This window comes from Sturnus vulgaris, chromosome 7, assembly GCF_052056855.1.
Source record: "Sturnus vulgaris isolate bStuVul1 chromosome 7, bStuVul1.hap1, whole genome shotgun sequence".
NCBI classification, from domain to species: Eukaryota; Metazoa; Chordata; class Aves; order Passeriformes; family Sturnidae; genus Sturnus; species Sturnus vulgaris.
In genome coordinates, this window is record NC_142249.1 from 14,687,528 (window position 1) to 14,704,399 (window position 16,872).

Sequence of the window (16,872 nt, forward strand, 5' to 3'; positions counted from 1 at the left end):
TAGTGCGTGTGTAGGATCACCTGGGAATTTTTCCTTTTTGATTGCGTTTCCCATTCAGACCGCATCGCCACAAATCACCGACCGACGGCAGCGCGGCCGCTTCCCTCAGGCGAGTCGGACATGGCGGCCCCGCCAGCGCCCCCTGGCGGCCCAGGGCAGGGCGGGAAAACGGCTGAGGGGGAGCGGGGTGACCGGGACGGGCAGGGCTGAGGGGGAGCGGGGTGACCGGGACGGGCAGGGCTGAGGGGAGCGGGGTGACAGGGACGGGCAGGACTGAGGGGAGCGGGGTGACAGGGACGGGCAGGGCTGAGGGGAGCGGGGTGACCGGGACGGGCAGGGCTGAGGGGGAGCGGGGTGACCGCGGCGGACAAGCTACTCGGCAAATAAACGTACCGGGGACGGGAGGGCGACACGCAACAGGAAAAAACATCCCCTAGAGCACCTGTCCCCAGAAGCGGGGATTTCAGGTGCGAGGCTGGGGGCCCCTCCTTACCCTCCGTGAAGGGAGCGAGCAGCCCCGGGGGCATAGTACAGAAATAACACCAAAACCAGCCTTTCTGCAAAGTGTCTGTGGACTTACACAGCAGTTTCAAGCGCAGGCGCTCGGGGAATGCAATAGCACCCTCCACACCGCTATGAGGAAAAAGGAAGAGACAGGTAAGTCTTGGGCTTAGCTGTAGGTATTTACCTGATGATTTTCTCTGATCTCCCAAAGCCATCAGTCATTTAAATTAATTCTCCTGGAAATATGCAAGAGAGTAATTATCACCTAATCATAACCCTCCTAAAGTTTACCTCAGCAATACCAAAACTACTTTAAAGAGATGCTCTGCAAATAATTGTCACTTGGCTTCATGTTGAGAAAACTGCCTTGAGAACGTTTAAACCAAGTCGAAATTAACAAAACATTAAATTACTAGAACAATTTAAGTAATTAAAAGAATTTAGCTTTGGAGTCCAGCCTCTGATCAGGCTTCGTGGGGCTTTGTCCACCCAAGTCTGGAGCAGCCCCAGACAGCCCCTAAGCCTCCCATCCCAAATCCTCAGACAGACTGATTTATTTTAAACAGACTAAACAACTGGAAATAAAACAAAGTAGTACCATCATTTCTAAGTAGTTTACAGCAATTGTTTAATTGTTTAATATATGTAAAAACAAAAACTTGGCACCAACATATCCGAAAAATATTTTTCATTAACACAAACGCTTTAAAAATAATGATATGGAAATGCACAAAGGCATTTCAGTTAAGGCTTCTACAAACATTGCATGTTCTAGAATTAAACATCTATTTTGTAAACTTGTTCTAATACTATCCAAGAAACAAAAGAAAAAGCTCACTTAAACTCTTATTCCACTCTGAGGCTTAACGGAATGAAAAGTATTTCGTAAAATAGATAATTAGCCATCACTTATTTACTGTGTTTTTTATATGGCAACCTCAAAACTCATTAATTTAAATATGGATATACTCAGACCCTCCTAAAAATATACATTGGAAAGGCAAGCCTGGCTTGAAATACTTATCCCATTAGGTTCATGAATTCAATCCCTGCTCAACCATATAAAAACTACTATATTTCACAATGACTGTGGCTCTTGGCTGGCATCACTTTGTCTAAGGGATAGTTGGAAGGCCAATTCCTAGTGTTAATGTCAGAAATCAAGCAGTGATGTTATCCAAGTTTTTTCTGTACTGATGTGATGCCTTAGCACACTTCTGCTGAGCTCTGTATTTTATGGGCAAAATTAAACTTTTGACCGTACCAAGATGAAAGAAAAGTCACGCAGCCATGCCATTAATAATCTCATCTTCAGAAGGTCAGTGACTCTGCAAGCAAACACACGACATCAGCAGAACGTGTGGTGGCAAACATGGGAACATTTCCCATCTCACGCATCATCTCATACAGCCAAATCACGGCAAGAACCTCCAGTGCACAACTGAAGGAGACCAGCACCCCAAATCTCTCCATTTTAATGTACAATGCAGCCATAATTTAGCTTTAGTTTCACAAAAATACAGACACAAGAGCCACAGCAATTTTACAAAAGAGGCTAAGGGCTCCTTCCCACATCAAGCTGAATGCCTCAGAATGCAGCCAACAGCTGTGGAACATCTTTTAATTCCTGTACATGTCTTTTTCCTTCCTTCCAAGATTATCACAGCATTTAAAAGATGTCACAAGCACTGAATTTTTGAATAACTTAAATTTGCTGAATGGACACAAGAGAACACAAGTCCTCAACAGGGCAGCAACAGCCCTAGTTAATCACATTCCCATGTTTGTTTTGAAGCAAGTCAGGTAACAGCACAAAGTTAGCACAGAAAGCACTGAGAGCTCTTTGACATTTCCTTTCAAGTCTTATCTGGCTACTCTTAACTTCACTACTAAAAAAAGTTCAGTAATTCTCCAGTGGACTTTGACAAGTGCACCCCTTTTACAACCACCCACAGACACACGTATTGAATCAAACAAGGCATAATCAATATATGCTAAGTAACACAAACAAACAAGCTTTGGGCTTTAGGTGATGTTTCCTTATAAATGGCTTTCAAACTAGACCTTGTCTGTGTCTACTAAGGAGATTGTTTTGTCCTGCAATATATGTGTATTTATTCACATCTGAAATACTTTCATTTTGCCACTTTAATATAAAGGAATAGGAATGTTGCTTCTCGTCAGCAAAACCCATCACCTGCCACAATTACTACTATGTCACTGCTTAGAAGGTGGGTTGCTGCAGACTTTTTGGGTTGATTTAATAAGCATTTTCTTGTAATTTTAGGAAGAAGTTTCCCATTCTATCCTAACACAAAACAATTTGGCGGAAAACAATCTCCATCAGAATACATAAGAGTAGGAACATTTTTAACATCTATGAAATCCGTATTTGTTTAGAAAGAGCAGTGAATAAAATGATAGCTCTTGCCATACCAGATAAGGAGAAATCAGAACACTGTCTTTGTGAGTGGCTTTGGAATAGTTACACTTCCTGACTGTTGAGAAATTACATGTCACAGATACATCCTGTTAGCAACACAAAAACACTGTTTGATGAGATGATGTATTTAACTGGCCAAACTGTTGCAACATTAAAACTTCTTTGTCTTGTATCTACATCAGCCTGTAAGAACTGGTTATCATCAAGATTTTTTGTCAAGAGAACTAAATTAAGATTTTAAAAGTAACCTCTTTTATGGATTATTAAACAAAATCCCTGTCAATTTAATCCTTTCTTCTATAAAAATATTTTATAACAAATAAATGTAGATTATTTTAAGATTACTAACTTGGTGGGGTTTATGTTTCCTAACTCTGTTTTGTTATAAATTTTCCTTAGACTACTTCTGTTGTAAGATTTTTTTTAAATCTCTAGAAAATGTTTAACCAAATAATTTAAGCTAACTGCTGTTTTCATTGGTAACAAAAGCAGGTTGTTGAAGACTGTATAGCAGTCAAAAAAGCACTGAATACCTGATCTTCTGCATCCCTCTAGTGTCTTTGGCTATGTAGGTAGCAGTATTTACAAAATCACCTTGACTTTATGCGCTAGAGATAATCTACTTTGTAAAATAAAAAGCAAAAGTATAAAAGTTGTCAATCACATTTGGAAACTGTAACACATAAAAAGATCAACATTAAATATATACAATATAAAAATACATCTTTTTCTTTATGAAAATTATAATACATAGGTATAATACACAACATGTTGAGCCATCAGTCACAGCTACAATATATGCTGAGTCTTGTTCCACACTTATGGCTGGACTCTGGGTATGACATCTCCATGAGGAAATTCCTCAATTTCAGAATGAAACATCAAATCTAAAAGAGAAAGGAAAGAATTATGTTTTCTTTGAAAATTTTCACCTGAATACATTTCCATTACTCCTGAGAAGTACCCCAGCATTCCCTCAAGCCTCTTGCTTTTCATCCCAATCATATTATCAACAACTCAGTAATGACAAGGGCCATCAATGTTTTTAGAAAACTATTGCTGCTCCCCAAAATTGGCAGAATTGGTGACAATGTTACCAGCTGATCATGTGCAGTATCATCGTGCATTCAACATGGACACTGAAACACAATTCTGAATTAGACTGAGGGATTGTTAAAGTTTTGGCATTGTCAGGCTCAGGAAGGAAGACTTCTGTTTAGAGACTCGTTCATTTTCAGAAGTCTTTGCTCTATATCTCACAGTGTCAAGTTAGTGTACCCCATCCTTAGCAGACCAAACTTTCTCTGCTATTTGGAATAAGTATTAATTAATTTCTCTAGAAATTTCTGAGGTGGTTTTCCAATCTTAGTCGGCACATGTAAGTATAAAAAAATTTTATCAAAAGCTGAGTAAAATTCTTGAGTAAATCTTTATTATTTATGGGTTTTAAATAGGATTTAAGCATCTATTGTAAATTTTACCATTGAGGACTGTAAAGGCTGCCACTTAGTCATTTGGGGTTTTTTAACTCATTAAATGATTTATTAGAAATAAACATAGTAACTGGAGCCAGCTGAAATACAGACACCTGTACATTAAAATTCAAAAGTAAATGGAAGAGGCATGTTGAATCCTCAGCCTCCCAAACACAAATCTGTGCTTCACTTTATGGTGTTCTTAGGATACTTTTTGACTTTTAAGTTGAAACTTAAAGATTTTTATATACAGCATACCTTCAAGTGACAGGCTGCATGCACTTGACAGGAACGCTGAGTTAGGACACACCTTTTGGATCCCAGGTGGAACACAAAAGGAACAAAGCCCAGTTTCTAGCCAAATTTCTTCTATGAGAAGAACTTGCTAACCCCTCCTCCAGCCTGGACCAGCACAAGCAGTCCTCATTTGAAGTCCTGTACTGCAAGCACAAATCTGACTTTTCGAAGCTAGGGAGTTCCCAAAACTATTGAAAATTATACTGAACTTGTAACCCATTTAGCACTTGCAGAAGGAACATTAATAACATTAGGGAATTTTCTAAGACACAAGTAGAATAAATACATTTCAAATATTTAAAATACTGTCAAGTATCTTAAATTATTTTTCTCTTAATTGTAAAGAGCCATTCTGTAATGTTTCAAAATTTATGTTGCTTCAGACAGGACAAATAAAACTTTTCTTTTTAAATTAATGTTTATAATACCAAACACAGACCAGCATCCTAAGAAGCATTTGCTCTGCAAGGTTGCTAGGAGATACTTGTTTTTCCTCAGTCACAAAATTTCTCAGGACCTGTCTTGAACTCCAAATGTAGAAGATAAAAAAACCCTAGCAACTTGAATAAACAACATTTTGCTTATCAGTGTTTCCTACCTTCACTGTGGTCTAGCTCTGGTCGGGAACTTAAGAAGATCCAACTCGTCCCAACTAGAACAGACACTACAAGATTCACCACAACCCATGAATGAACAATTTCTGCCTCTGTACCTGCAGTCCTGGGAAAGATACATCAAACCACCAGTCATGAATGGTGCACAGAAGTTACAATAATTATTGCAACAGAGTAACATCAAAACAAGTTTGCTAAACCAGATTGACGGTCTTGCATTGCAAAGGCCCGGTAAAGAGAATTATTACCAAAACCCACAGAAACTCTAAACCTCCACCCACCCCCACCCCCCCCAAAACTAACTGCCCAAACCAGCAAATTTTCACATAAATGCTTTTGCTCTACTTCTCCTGGTTTACTTTAAAAATTGGTGCTACCAAAATTTGAGCCCATTAATAGGTACTTCAGACAGCAACAGTTTTGGATGGGATCACCTAACATGAAACAATGGTTTATATTTAAATACCACCTGTGTCTGCTGAGCCCCTGCACGCTGTGGCAGACTCAGTGTTGGTAGTCTACAGAATGTCCTGCCCTTGAAGCCAATATAGTTACCTCAGTAGGGTCCCACTCTCAAGCAAAAGAGATTTTAAGGTTCCTGTCAGTTGACATTTCCAGCATCATTCTAACTCTTGTTTGAGGTATAACGGACTTGCAACCAATATAACCAAACACATCCTTTAGATTTTATTTTTCAGTGAAAATATCAAACATTCAAGACAAGCTCAAAGGCAGGTTCAGAAATATAATCCTTCATCAATACTTTTTTACATATCTTGTACAACCTCTTCAATCTGCCAGTTGGACAAGGGTCCCTAAGTGAGCTATGTTATAATTTACAAAAGTAATTCCTTGTTTCCTACCAGACACTGCCATTTTCCGAAGGTGGCGTGTAGAGGTTGATTCTGTCACATGTCATCTGCTGGCTTAAGGATAAGATAAGAGCAGCAAAGTACACTGGAAGAAATTGAATTAGTAGTGTCAGATGTAAACTCCAAAAATGCTGTCTCATCACGACATGGTACTAATCACTACATTTTCTTTCCTTTCACTCCACTGCCTCCAATCATAGTCTTATTTAATTAATATGTTTTTCTTTAACATTCTCCTGACCTATCATAATCTGGTTTCTGCACTGTTGCAATCCACGAGCTACATCAAAGCTTGCATCTTGTGATTCTTTTTTTTTTTGTTAGGTTTGTGTTCTATATTCAGAAATGGAAAAGAACTATCTCACTAACAGCCACTAATGCTACTATTGCAAATGCTTTAAAAGATAAGGAACAAAGTGTTTATGGCCTTTGCTATTATCAACTACTGAGCAAGTTATTTATTCTAAAGCGGAAAATAACCTGGGAGGAAGATTTCAGTAAAAAGAGTATTTACCATATTTTCTGGACAGCTTCCTACCCCCTTCAAAATACTTACAGAAAGAAGCTAGTGCTGCTGGGTCTAGGGTAAGAAAGCCCCTCAGTGCAACTGATACTTTTGCCAGATCAATCCTGATAACAAAATCAAGAGTCATTAACATAGCCCAGTAAAGACAATGATACTGCTCCTCTAACAGTTTTTTAACTTTTACTTTTTGCAAGGTATTTTTTCTGCCTCTGTTACAGTGCCTTAATGTACAACTACATCCTACACACATGGCATTGGTCCCCATTATGCCAATTCCAAAACAAAGGAGGATGTTTCATTAGGTTTCACAGTGCAGACCTTTCTGAAACAGAGAGAACCTGAAGATCTCTGTCCCTCCTAATCCTTGCATTCAGTTCAGTGTCCATGCTAATGTAACTGCTCACACTGCTTACAGGAGCAAATGTGAGCAACTTGGGACTCCTCCCTGCCACCCTTGGAGGGAAAAAGGTCACGATTTTTTTCACAGCACCAACTCCTCCCCTGGCTTATCCTACTTGTAACTAAAAGAAACATTTGTAACATCCATTAATCTAGTTTAGTTAATGATCTTTTTTGAGCTGCTTTCTTTCCATTCCCACTCAATATGTAACGCAGAGGCCCCAGCTAAGCCAGGAAAACTGCTCACTCAGCTGTGTTCCAAACCTGACTAGGCAATGGATTCATATGAAAAGTGAACCACATAGAAACATTTGTTGTTCTCCACCCCTCTTCACAGTCCCACCTCAACAAAACAGGTCAGCTCTTACATTTATTTTGCCTCCTGATCCCACAAACAGCAGCAGTACATTGAAGTAGGGTGCAAGCACGGGACAGAAATGCATATACCAAAGGTCTGGATGCACAGCTACACCCCTTCTGTGTTTAGTCAGCCATATGAAAAATCATTCTTTGAGTATATCAATTGAATCATCAACAGCAAATCAAAATGTGCCATATAAAGGTGAAAGGAAAATCATATATGTAAATATATATATATATATATATATATATATATATATATATACACACACCTTTCAAATAGAAATATATCTTACCTGTCAAAGGCTGAGACTGTACTGATAGACAGCAAAAAGTAGAACAAACTTTGAGCTGGGTATGCTATTGTCTTATACTGCTCAAGCAGGTTAGAAACCATAGAAAGCTCATTTCCTGCCAAAATGTAGATAACCACAATGTTCCATACAGCATAACCGGCAAGGAAGCCATGGGTGAAGAGGCCCAACACCCTGAATGGAAGAAAGAACATTAGACCAGTTTTAACATCTTGAATTAGCTACAGATAGAAAAGGCCTATGAATCCATCTGTTCAACCCTGCTTTTTCAAGGCCTTTCAGAGATTGTTTCTGAGGGATTTTAATGATCTAGTTAAAAAAATTCTAAGCAAGAGTTCTGTTTCCTCCCTCACACCAGAACCTGAGCACTTAAAGAAAACAAAGATGTTTTGCCTTCCCTTCATTACAGCCACAGGCATCAAATACTTTAACTTGTAGCTGCCTGCAGTTTCCCAAGACCACTGCCCCTTACAAAACATTCTAACTTGTCCCCAAGGCAATTTTTTCAGTATCTTCATTGATAAGGAAAAGCTTTGAGCAGGAAGCCCAGGCTTCCAGCTAAAATACACCACAGAAGAAAACGGCTGTAACCTTCCCACTCTCTATCACAACACAACTGCGTATTAAAAAAAAAATGGTTTTGCTGTTATGTACAAGCTTATTCCCCCAGTGCAATTTCGCTCCTCCCTCTTTCCCACCAACCAGGATTTTTCTTTGAAAACTGTCTGAATTCAGGTGTTTTTATTCTGGTGATACACATGATGGGTCAGTCTTATTTTCTAACACTTTTCTGTAGGTGACTAAAGTTTTGGTTATCAGCTCAAACTCCTGCTATTGAGATTTTGTCTGAATCTTTGCAATATAGCTTTCTTAGTTATTGAGGGAAGAAAAAAAAAAACACCCAAAACAAACCCTGATTTATGTTTATTTACATCAGAACATTTATCTTTCACCTGAAACTTCGGTGCACTGAGAGGGCAACATCTCTAGTAGTCCATGAAGCCTTCACATCCATAAGAACATTGATATTTTCAGTCGTTTTAATCAATTCTGCACGATCAGCTGCCTGAAAACGCCCTGAAAGGATAAGGAAATCAGTTTTAGAGAGCTCTGTTTCCTTTCACCATCATTTCTACATTAATGCTTATTAGTGTTAAAAAGCTGTAGCATCTAAATTTCCATTAGAAAAAGTCTTCTCCCCACTTCCTCCCCTTTGTCACTTTACACTGATATAGGATGCCTCTGGTCAGAGGGGTGCATCCTGGTGGGTCAGGCTATGAAGTTAACAATGTGCAAAGCACTTTGGTAAACTACTCAGTGTTCTGGGGACCAAAAAAACCCAAATGAAACAACAGAAAAACACAAACGACCTGCGAAAAACTTCCACTTGAAAGACTTTTTGTAAGTAAAAATTTCTTAACAAGGTACTGTGATAATATTAAGTCAAAAAAGCTCAGCTGCATATTTTGAAACCTTTTTCACCCTCACCATGGAATTAAAAAATTCAACCAAATATACTAGCACAGCAACAACAGCATTCACTGTTGAAAAATTATCATGTATATTTATTTCCAAATAATTTTTGTCTTGGAAAACATTTTGAAAATTTCTTCCCAATACTACAGTATTTGGATTTTAGATACAATAATGCTTCGTCTAATTGCAAGAATGTTCTCAAATTACTTAAATCACAAGACGAACTCACGATTTTTTTCAACAAACACTTTGCTAACAGGCTGACTAATTCCAGTGGGAGCAGCAAACACAGGCTGCTGATCTGGGCTCTTCCTGTGCTCATCTTCAATGATGTCTTCCTCCTCCACTTCCAGCTCATTGGAGCTCACTTCGGCTGGCCGGGGCTTCCTGGTGGCACAGAGAAAGCATAGGAGGTAATGAGTGAAATCCAAAGGCTCCTATGATCATTTAACATGTCTAACCTGACTGATAAGAATCCATCAGGCTATGACCTGTATAATACTACCCTGTTCAGAATTTTAAGGACTAATGTTCCCATGGAGTTAGTTGACTAAAACTAAAGACTAATTCTATATCAAGAGATTAACGATTAGAATGTATTAGAACAACTGGGAAAAAAATGCTAACTTTTGTAAAATTAAGATAATAAGAATGATAGAAAGCAGTTCCAAATTCTAATTTTTTCATGTCTGTGACTGAACCCTTAGGCTCATGAAAATCTATTAAGAGCTGTGATGCAGCCAGGTATGAACAGAATGAAGAAGTAAAAAAAGTTAGATCTTAACCCTGGAAAGAAGTGTACACAGGCTGAATGGTATCATGGGCTTTACATTTTTGTCAAATGACAACGTAAAATACTCCTCAGCCACATTCACTGTCACAGTTATTCCAGATTATGAGCTATACTAGTTTTGTCTCACTTTGTTCTTTTTCTCTGCTTGCGGATCACCGTTTCTTCGGCTTCAGGGACATCCATGCCATTTCCATTCTGAAATAGGGATGCCACATTTTTCTGGGTAAAAGAGGTCTCAGAATCTGAAGATTAAAAAAATATAACCCATCATGAAAGTTTCAGAGCTTTCATAAAAATGGAAATACATTCACCTAAATACATAAATAGTTATTATATAAAAAGGATGGCAAAAAAGTCATGATCTGAGCTGAATGATGTAAAGTATTATATAATTTCCAAAACTGCATATCCATTATTTTCATGTAGGTTTGTACCCTATGAAATCTGAAACCAGAAAGTGAAATACTAAGCTACCACTCACCCAGAGATTAGTTTCAGCTGTTTTAGGTAAAGAAGTATGTGAAATGTTTTAAACATAAATACAATAATATTTCTGTTTTATTTACATCTCTTTCCCATCTACAACTCTCTCACGTACCAGTAGGTACTTTCTTCTTCTTGCGTTTCCTCTGAGGAGGGGCATCAGAAGGTTCGGGAGTCAGGGGCTCGCTGCTCTCAGACTGCCGACGAACCGCTGCTTGCACAATGCCATCTAAAAAGCACAAGAAAAGACCCAGCAGCCTGAATTCAGAGCCCCTGAGAAACAGGCCTGAGAAAGCTGCCATTTACTACATTGTTGCCCAGCTGAGCAACAACTGAGATGAAAATGCATTGGCTATAGGAAATACAAGAGTTGGGAATCAATGATGAGAAGTAGAAATACACAAAGGTGTTTCACTGCAACAGTTTCATGCTCAGGAGGGAATCTAAGTGTACAAGAAGTAGCACAATTCCTATTTGGGCTTACAGCAGAGGACTGCCTGAAAAGAATCCATCACCAGAAAGAACTACACCTCTATATTTCTCTTTTTTAAGTGCAAAGATTATAATGCAAGATCCAGGAAAAAATTAATAGTTTATTACAAGGTGATCCACACAAATACGTGCTAATGCAAAACAGCATCACATAAAAGGAAAATTTAAATGCTAAACATATAGAACAAGAATGAAGAAGGAGCAGAAAAAATCCACTGAGGGATATTTACTCCAGTGTGAAAGATGAATAATTACACTTTGGAGGAATTATATTTCCATGAGAGATTAACATGAATTCATATTATAGTGCAGTAGCATCAGCTTGCATGATCAGATGCAGAAAGACAAAATTACTTCTCCATTTTACATCACACCTGCTTTTTAACAGCACCTTTAAGGACTGTAATTTTTATGGTAACACCTGAATCTTTGTTTCCACTTCAAACTCAGGTTTACCCACCTTTTATAAACTTTATGGTGCAAAAATGCAAAGTTAACCAGCAAAGTAATGGCAAAAGGTGTACTTTGCACCATCTTTCAGCTCACTGAAAACAACAGTAAATAAAACTTAATCATTAGGATATCCTGCTAGCAACAGCTCTACTTGTTGCACTTAAAGGTCTGTCAGTGAGGCCTCAATTTTAAGTAAATAAAAAGGAGATTTACTCATCAAACTTTTATATGGACCCAAGTCAACTGATTACAGAAATCCATTGGATTCTATTATGTTTTATGTTCTGCTTTATCAAAATAGATCAGACTTACAATCATGCTTAAAACAATGTTTGTTCTGCAGATCTGCTTCTTGTAAAAACACAAAGCTCTGATACTAATAATCTTTTACAGTCAGCTCTTCAGTGATAATAGAGTGATTAACTTGTGACTTTATTTGGCCAAGGACTGAAATTGAATCAGACTGCTAAACTAGTGTTATCTTAGTTCAAAAACTCAAGTGCTTAACACATTCAACATAAGTAGCTTACAGCTGGAAATGTCTATTTAATGAATTATGCAAAGAAGTTAGAAAGGAAAAAAATGGCAGGAATAAAAGAACTGTTTTCAGTCTTGGCAGGACCTTACCTAAGGGAGTCTTTCCTTTGGGTTTCCTTTTTTTGGGACGACTGAGTGGAATTTCATCTGTATAACATAAAACAGAAGTATGGGTGCACAGCAAGGAGAAACCTCCATTTCCTTTTTTTTAACAGCCATCTTATTGCAAGTTAAGAAATAGATTATTTTTTACAAATTATGACAACCTTTGTTTTTACAGGTAAGATGACAATTCACCAGTTCACACAACAGAACAGAAGATGGTAGGAAATCAGGGTAAGAAGTCTTATGTGTAGCAAAGTCCCAATATACATATGCATGTGTGTTAACTGATAAACTGAAATACTCTGAATAATACTCTAAAAAAGAAACTTATTGTTTAAAGCACAGTGGCAACATTTCACTTACCTTGAGGGGAATAGCAAACAGTAAAGACAGCAAAGAAAAACAACAGTTCTAACAATGCAAAGGTATCCAGTTTAAATAATCAGCCTGCATTTAGGAAAAATATAAGGCTCTGTCATTAGAGAGAGAATGAGTGGCAACAAAAGGAACTACCAATGCTTGTAGTTCTCTTTAATAACTCACCTTGGCTTCCACTTCATATTGAAGAAGAAAAGTTGTTGAGGAACAGTGTAAAAAGATGAAAAGAAAATGAATTTTGAATCAATTACAAATCACAACTGTGAAATTCACACTGCTGCTTTCATGGTTAATTTCCTTATCCTCCCTCATCTTTATGAGCAGTTGTGTATAACAGGGTTAGGGCTACAAAGCAATCAGCAAGATTCAACATTTTGCTGGTGACTATGCACAGTTTCTTGATTGGCTAGCCGTGGATCAGATTAAAAGCTTTAATCACCTGGCTAATTAAAACTTATCTTACTGCCTGGTATGTAACAAACCAACAAAAGTTATGAAACATTTGAGCCCATACATCACTAAAGAGACTCTCTGTCAACAATCATAAACATCACATTTACTTGCAGGTACTTTGAAGGAATTCTGAAGTACCATCTCATAAAAACGATATAATTGCTTTTCTTTCACACTGAAAAAAAGACCAATTTTTTCCCTATACTACATCAAACTAACAGATACATAAATCCCTATTAAAGAATATCTAGCCTAATCCCAGAAATTCCTGTTTTAAAGGATTTGTGATTCAAATAAACTCAAGAAAACAAAATAAGAGGGAGTAAGAAGAGATTAAAATGGATAACAAACTATACTAGACATTAAAATTGGAATATTCATGTAAAAGTTTTTAAAGGGTTTATCTCTCATGAGTATTAAAACTGAGGTAATATGGTAAAATTTCTTGGCTTCTATAAAGTTTTAAAATGCTTTGCATTCCTTGTAAAGCATTTTGGGACAATAAATCAGCAAGGGAAGCAATTTTGCTACTCAGATGTTTATCAAACGTGTTTCTCTTAAACTTATTACTTTCAAAATTGGCAGCACAGCATCATGATCAGTTCCACACAATGCAATGATTTTACCTTGGCACTGGAGGAAGGGCACGAGGCGGACACTGAAAGACAAGAGAGAGAAAAAATTCAACTTCTGCCAGTATGAAATCGCCTCTCAGAAAACAGCTTCAGATCAGAACATCCAAGTTATGTTTTGCTCTGTATGCCTCCTAAATGGCCAAACATTGCTAACAGAGCAGGATGTAAAAGATGCTGGAATAATATGCCTTTACCAGAGTTCTGATGGGCACTGCAGTAGGAACATAGAGCTAAACTCTGTGTGTAAGGCACAGCTTGCATTTCAGCTTCAATAATTTTCACTTTTCAGGTAAGGCACCACTTTCATTAGAAAGCTTATTAGTCATTCTATTTAAATAAATATAAAATATTGCAATAATTTATGCATTCAATATAATTGTACAGTATACAATGTGAGCTGAGTATTTTCTTTTAATGAAGATGTAAATTCAGAACAATAATAAAAAAATAAAAGGAAATAAGCTCACTTTTGAAAATACTTTTAAATATTATAAAATATTATTTTTCCATATAATTTTGAACATATTTACCAGCAGGTCAAACCCCTAAAATCTAAAAGTATCTCCTGATAATTATCTGAAACTGAGCCTGTACCTTTCTCTTATCTAGAAAAAGGAGCTAACTTTCCAATTTTGTACTACAGAATTATATTGAAAGAATATACACAAAGAAGTACTTCCCATGCTCAGAAAACTCAGATGCCAGAAATAAAAAGGGCTATAAGACTCAAAGATCCACAAACTTACCACTTGTTTCTTTCCCATATCATTTGAAGTCCTTCCCTGAAAGAGGCACTGTGAACTGGTCTATGCTCCCTCACGCTGCTCACATTGAACCTCAGCTAATTCTGAACTAAAAATAAACTTCAGGCAGCCAGGATTAGCTGGACGTGAACCCTCCTGCCCCGGGTCAGGACCCAGAACTACTCCCATTTGAAACAAGGGCAGGTTGTTACTTGCAAATGTTACTTGCACTAAAAGCCCCTTAACTCTGCATGCGGGTACAGGTTCCTATAAGCAAATTTGCATTGATTTGTTTACCTAAAGCAAATGAGATGCCTCATGCAGGGAAGGGTTTGTGGGATTAAGACCTCAAATCTCTCACTTGGATTTTGGCCATGCTGAAGACTGACAGCAAATGCCATTTCCACAGGTAGAGAACTGCACACTCTAAGCAGCATCCGGTAAACCGGTGGGGACTGGTCACATTATACTGATGCACCATAAGGGAAAAAATATTGGTAAAGGTCAGATCTCATTACTTTTATTGTTTCCAACATTCTTGTGGCAGTAAATATTAAACGTTTAAGATACTTAGCATTTAAAAAACCTAAAAGCTAAAAAACCCCATAAAATAAAGAAGCCGCAAACCTTTTATACAGCATTCAATGCCTATGCAGTCGTAATTCTGTACTCTGTAGTACAACTCTATTTTATTACCTTCTACAGAACAACTGGCAAGCGCATTGATTTCTGTATCATTTATTCCTTACAACACAGCTAACCACATGCAAGCAGCCCGTCGTGAATACTCATCTGTCCATCTATGTGACAGTCCCCAGCCCTGCCACAGAGGTATCAGCTTTGGTCTATTTGCAGTTTCACAGAGTCTGAAGTAACTCCTCCAAACTTCGTACAAAGGGTGAGTTTGGGGATAGGTCCCCATGGACATTTTGTTAGGGACACAAGAGCCGCTGAGTGCTCTAACGTGCCTCCGAAACCAAGAGACTCCCACAAACCAGGCAGCTGCTGCCTCGGTCAAACGCTGTGTTTGCACACCTGAGCCAGGCCACAAGACAGTGGGACGCACCTGGAAACTCAGGGGGAAAAACGAACTACCCAACTCCCCGGGTGTCCATTCCAGAATGCTGAGAAGGAAAGGTTTAAATGTCTAGAATGTTTAAAAACACTTTAGTAGCCTTTACAGATTTGTTAAAGCCTCGCAGATTTTGAGAGATTTATATGAAAATATACAAGGAGGAAATGCTTGCTTGCTTTCGCAGCACAGATGGGCAGAAACGCCCAGTTACATTCCCCCCTCCCGCGGGATGCAGCCGGGCGAGCACGGCCGCCTCCGCACCGGAGCGGGGATGTAGCGGCCGCGCTACCGAGGCGCTCCAGCTCCGCCTCTCCGGAGCAGCTGCTGCTGGGCAGCGCCCCGCCACTTCCCTTCAGCAGCTGCGCTCCGGCGGGCCAAGCTCTCGCCGCCCTCCAAGCCCGCAGCCGGGCCCGCCGCGCTGCAGCCCCACGGAGCCATTCGTGCCCCCCGCCCGCTCCGGCCCCACCGCCCCCTCACCGCGCCGGGGCCCGCCCGCCGCGCCGCCATGGGCCGCGGCTCCGGCTCTGCAGGGAGGAGCCGCTGCTCCTTCCGCCCCGCGCCGCGGCTGCGCCCCCCCAGCGCCGGGAGGTCCGGCTTCCCGTACCTTCCTGCCTGGATGCGTCTCCTTGCCGGCGGCTAGCTCATCGAAACCAGCCCAGCCCCGCGGCCCCGAGCGGGAGTCGTCGTCTCTCGGGCTGCAGACAAGCAAAATCAAGGGGGTAAAGGGTTCTGGACCAGTTCAGCTTGTAGCCAGGGTTTCAAACTGATAAATGAAGTAATCGGAAAAAAAAAAAAAAACAAACCAAAGGAAAACACAAAAAAATCCACCAAAAAAGTAGGAAATAATACATGGGAAAAAAACAAAGAGAAAGAGTCGACAAATGCTGTACTAGGCAGAAGTGGGGAAGCTGGTCATGGGCCAGCAGCACAGAGCTGGCTGCTATCTCACCCTTCACCAGTACTTACCCACATCAATGACATATTGGAGCTTTGGTCTCTCCCATTTTACCTCTGAACAGGGAATACCGGGCTCTAGAACAAGCAGGCATCCTGGTTGCTGTAATATTTGACTTAAAAGAACCGCTTTCTAGACTGCTTAACTCGCTTTTGTTGATTTTCCTCCAAGATGAGGTAGGCAAACAAAATCTGTGTACTTCAGGGGGCAAGACAGCTACAAATACGAGGTGAAGAGAGTGAGGAACTTAGTTGCCACAAGCACGGCACCCTTTGGTGAGGAGACCGTGCTACCACAGACCAAACCAACAAGAGAAAGGGTTTCTGATGATTTTCCTCTTTGGTAAGTCCACATTCTGTCAGTTTCTACACACTTGAGTCGATGAAATATGAAAGAAAAGATGTATTACATGTATTATGAACACAACCGAGTTTTGGAGTAATTCATATGATGCCAACACCCCTCCTATCTTAAAAGGTAAAAAGGATTA

At 39.4% G+C, this 16,872-nt stretch overlaps 1 protein-coding gene across 1 annotated transcript; it reads right to left on the minus strand.

The window, feature by feature from the left end:
- Positions 1 to 1,107: 1,107 nt before the first annotated feature.
- On the minus strand, positions 1,108 to 15,963 carry TMEM237 (transmembrane protein 237). Its single transcript, XM_088167853.1, has 13 exons — positions 15,905 to 15,963; positions 13,601 to 13,632; positions 12,687 to 12,697; positions 12,129 to 12,185; positions 10,672 to 10,785; positions 10,201 to 10,315; positions 9,510 to 9,667; positions 8,758 to 8,881; positions 7,787 to 7,978; positions 6,762 to 6,835; positions 6,197 to 6,290; positions 5,318 to 5,439; positions 1,108 to 3,834 (listed from the first exon to the last, which is right to left on the minus strand). The coding sequence occupies exons 1-13, from the start codon at positions 15,932 to 15,934 to the stop codon at positions 3,767 to 3,769; spliced, it is 1,191 nt and encodes a 396-aa protein (XP_088023979.1). The 5' UTR covers positions 15,935 to 15,963; the 3' UTR covers positions 1,108 to 3,766.
- Between the last annotated feature and the right edge of the window lie 909 nt (positions 15,964 to 16,872).

Excerpts from the sequence above, each read along its gene's own strand:
- TMEM237 (XM_088167853.1), bottom strand. The coding sequence starts at position 15,934 with ATGGCGGCGCGGCGGGCGGGCCCCGGCGCG. Across the intron at positions 6,836-7,786 it reads ACAGTCTCAGCCTTTGACAG|GATTGATCTGGCAAAAGTAT; the intron begins GTAAGATATATT and ends TTTTGTTATCAG. Across the intron at positions 6,291-6,761 it reads AGCAGCACTAGCTTCTTTCT|TGTACTTTGCTGCTCTTATC; the intron begins GTAAGTATTTTG and ends AATTTCTTCCAG.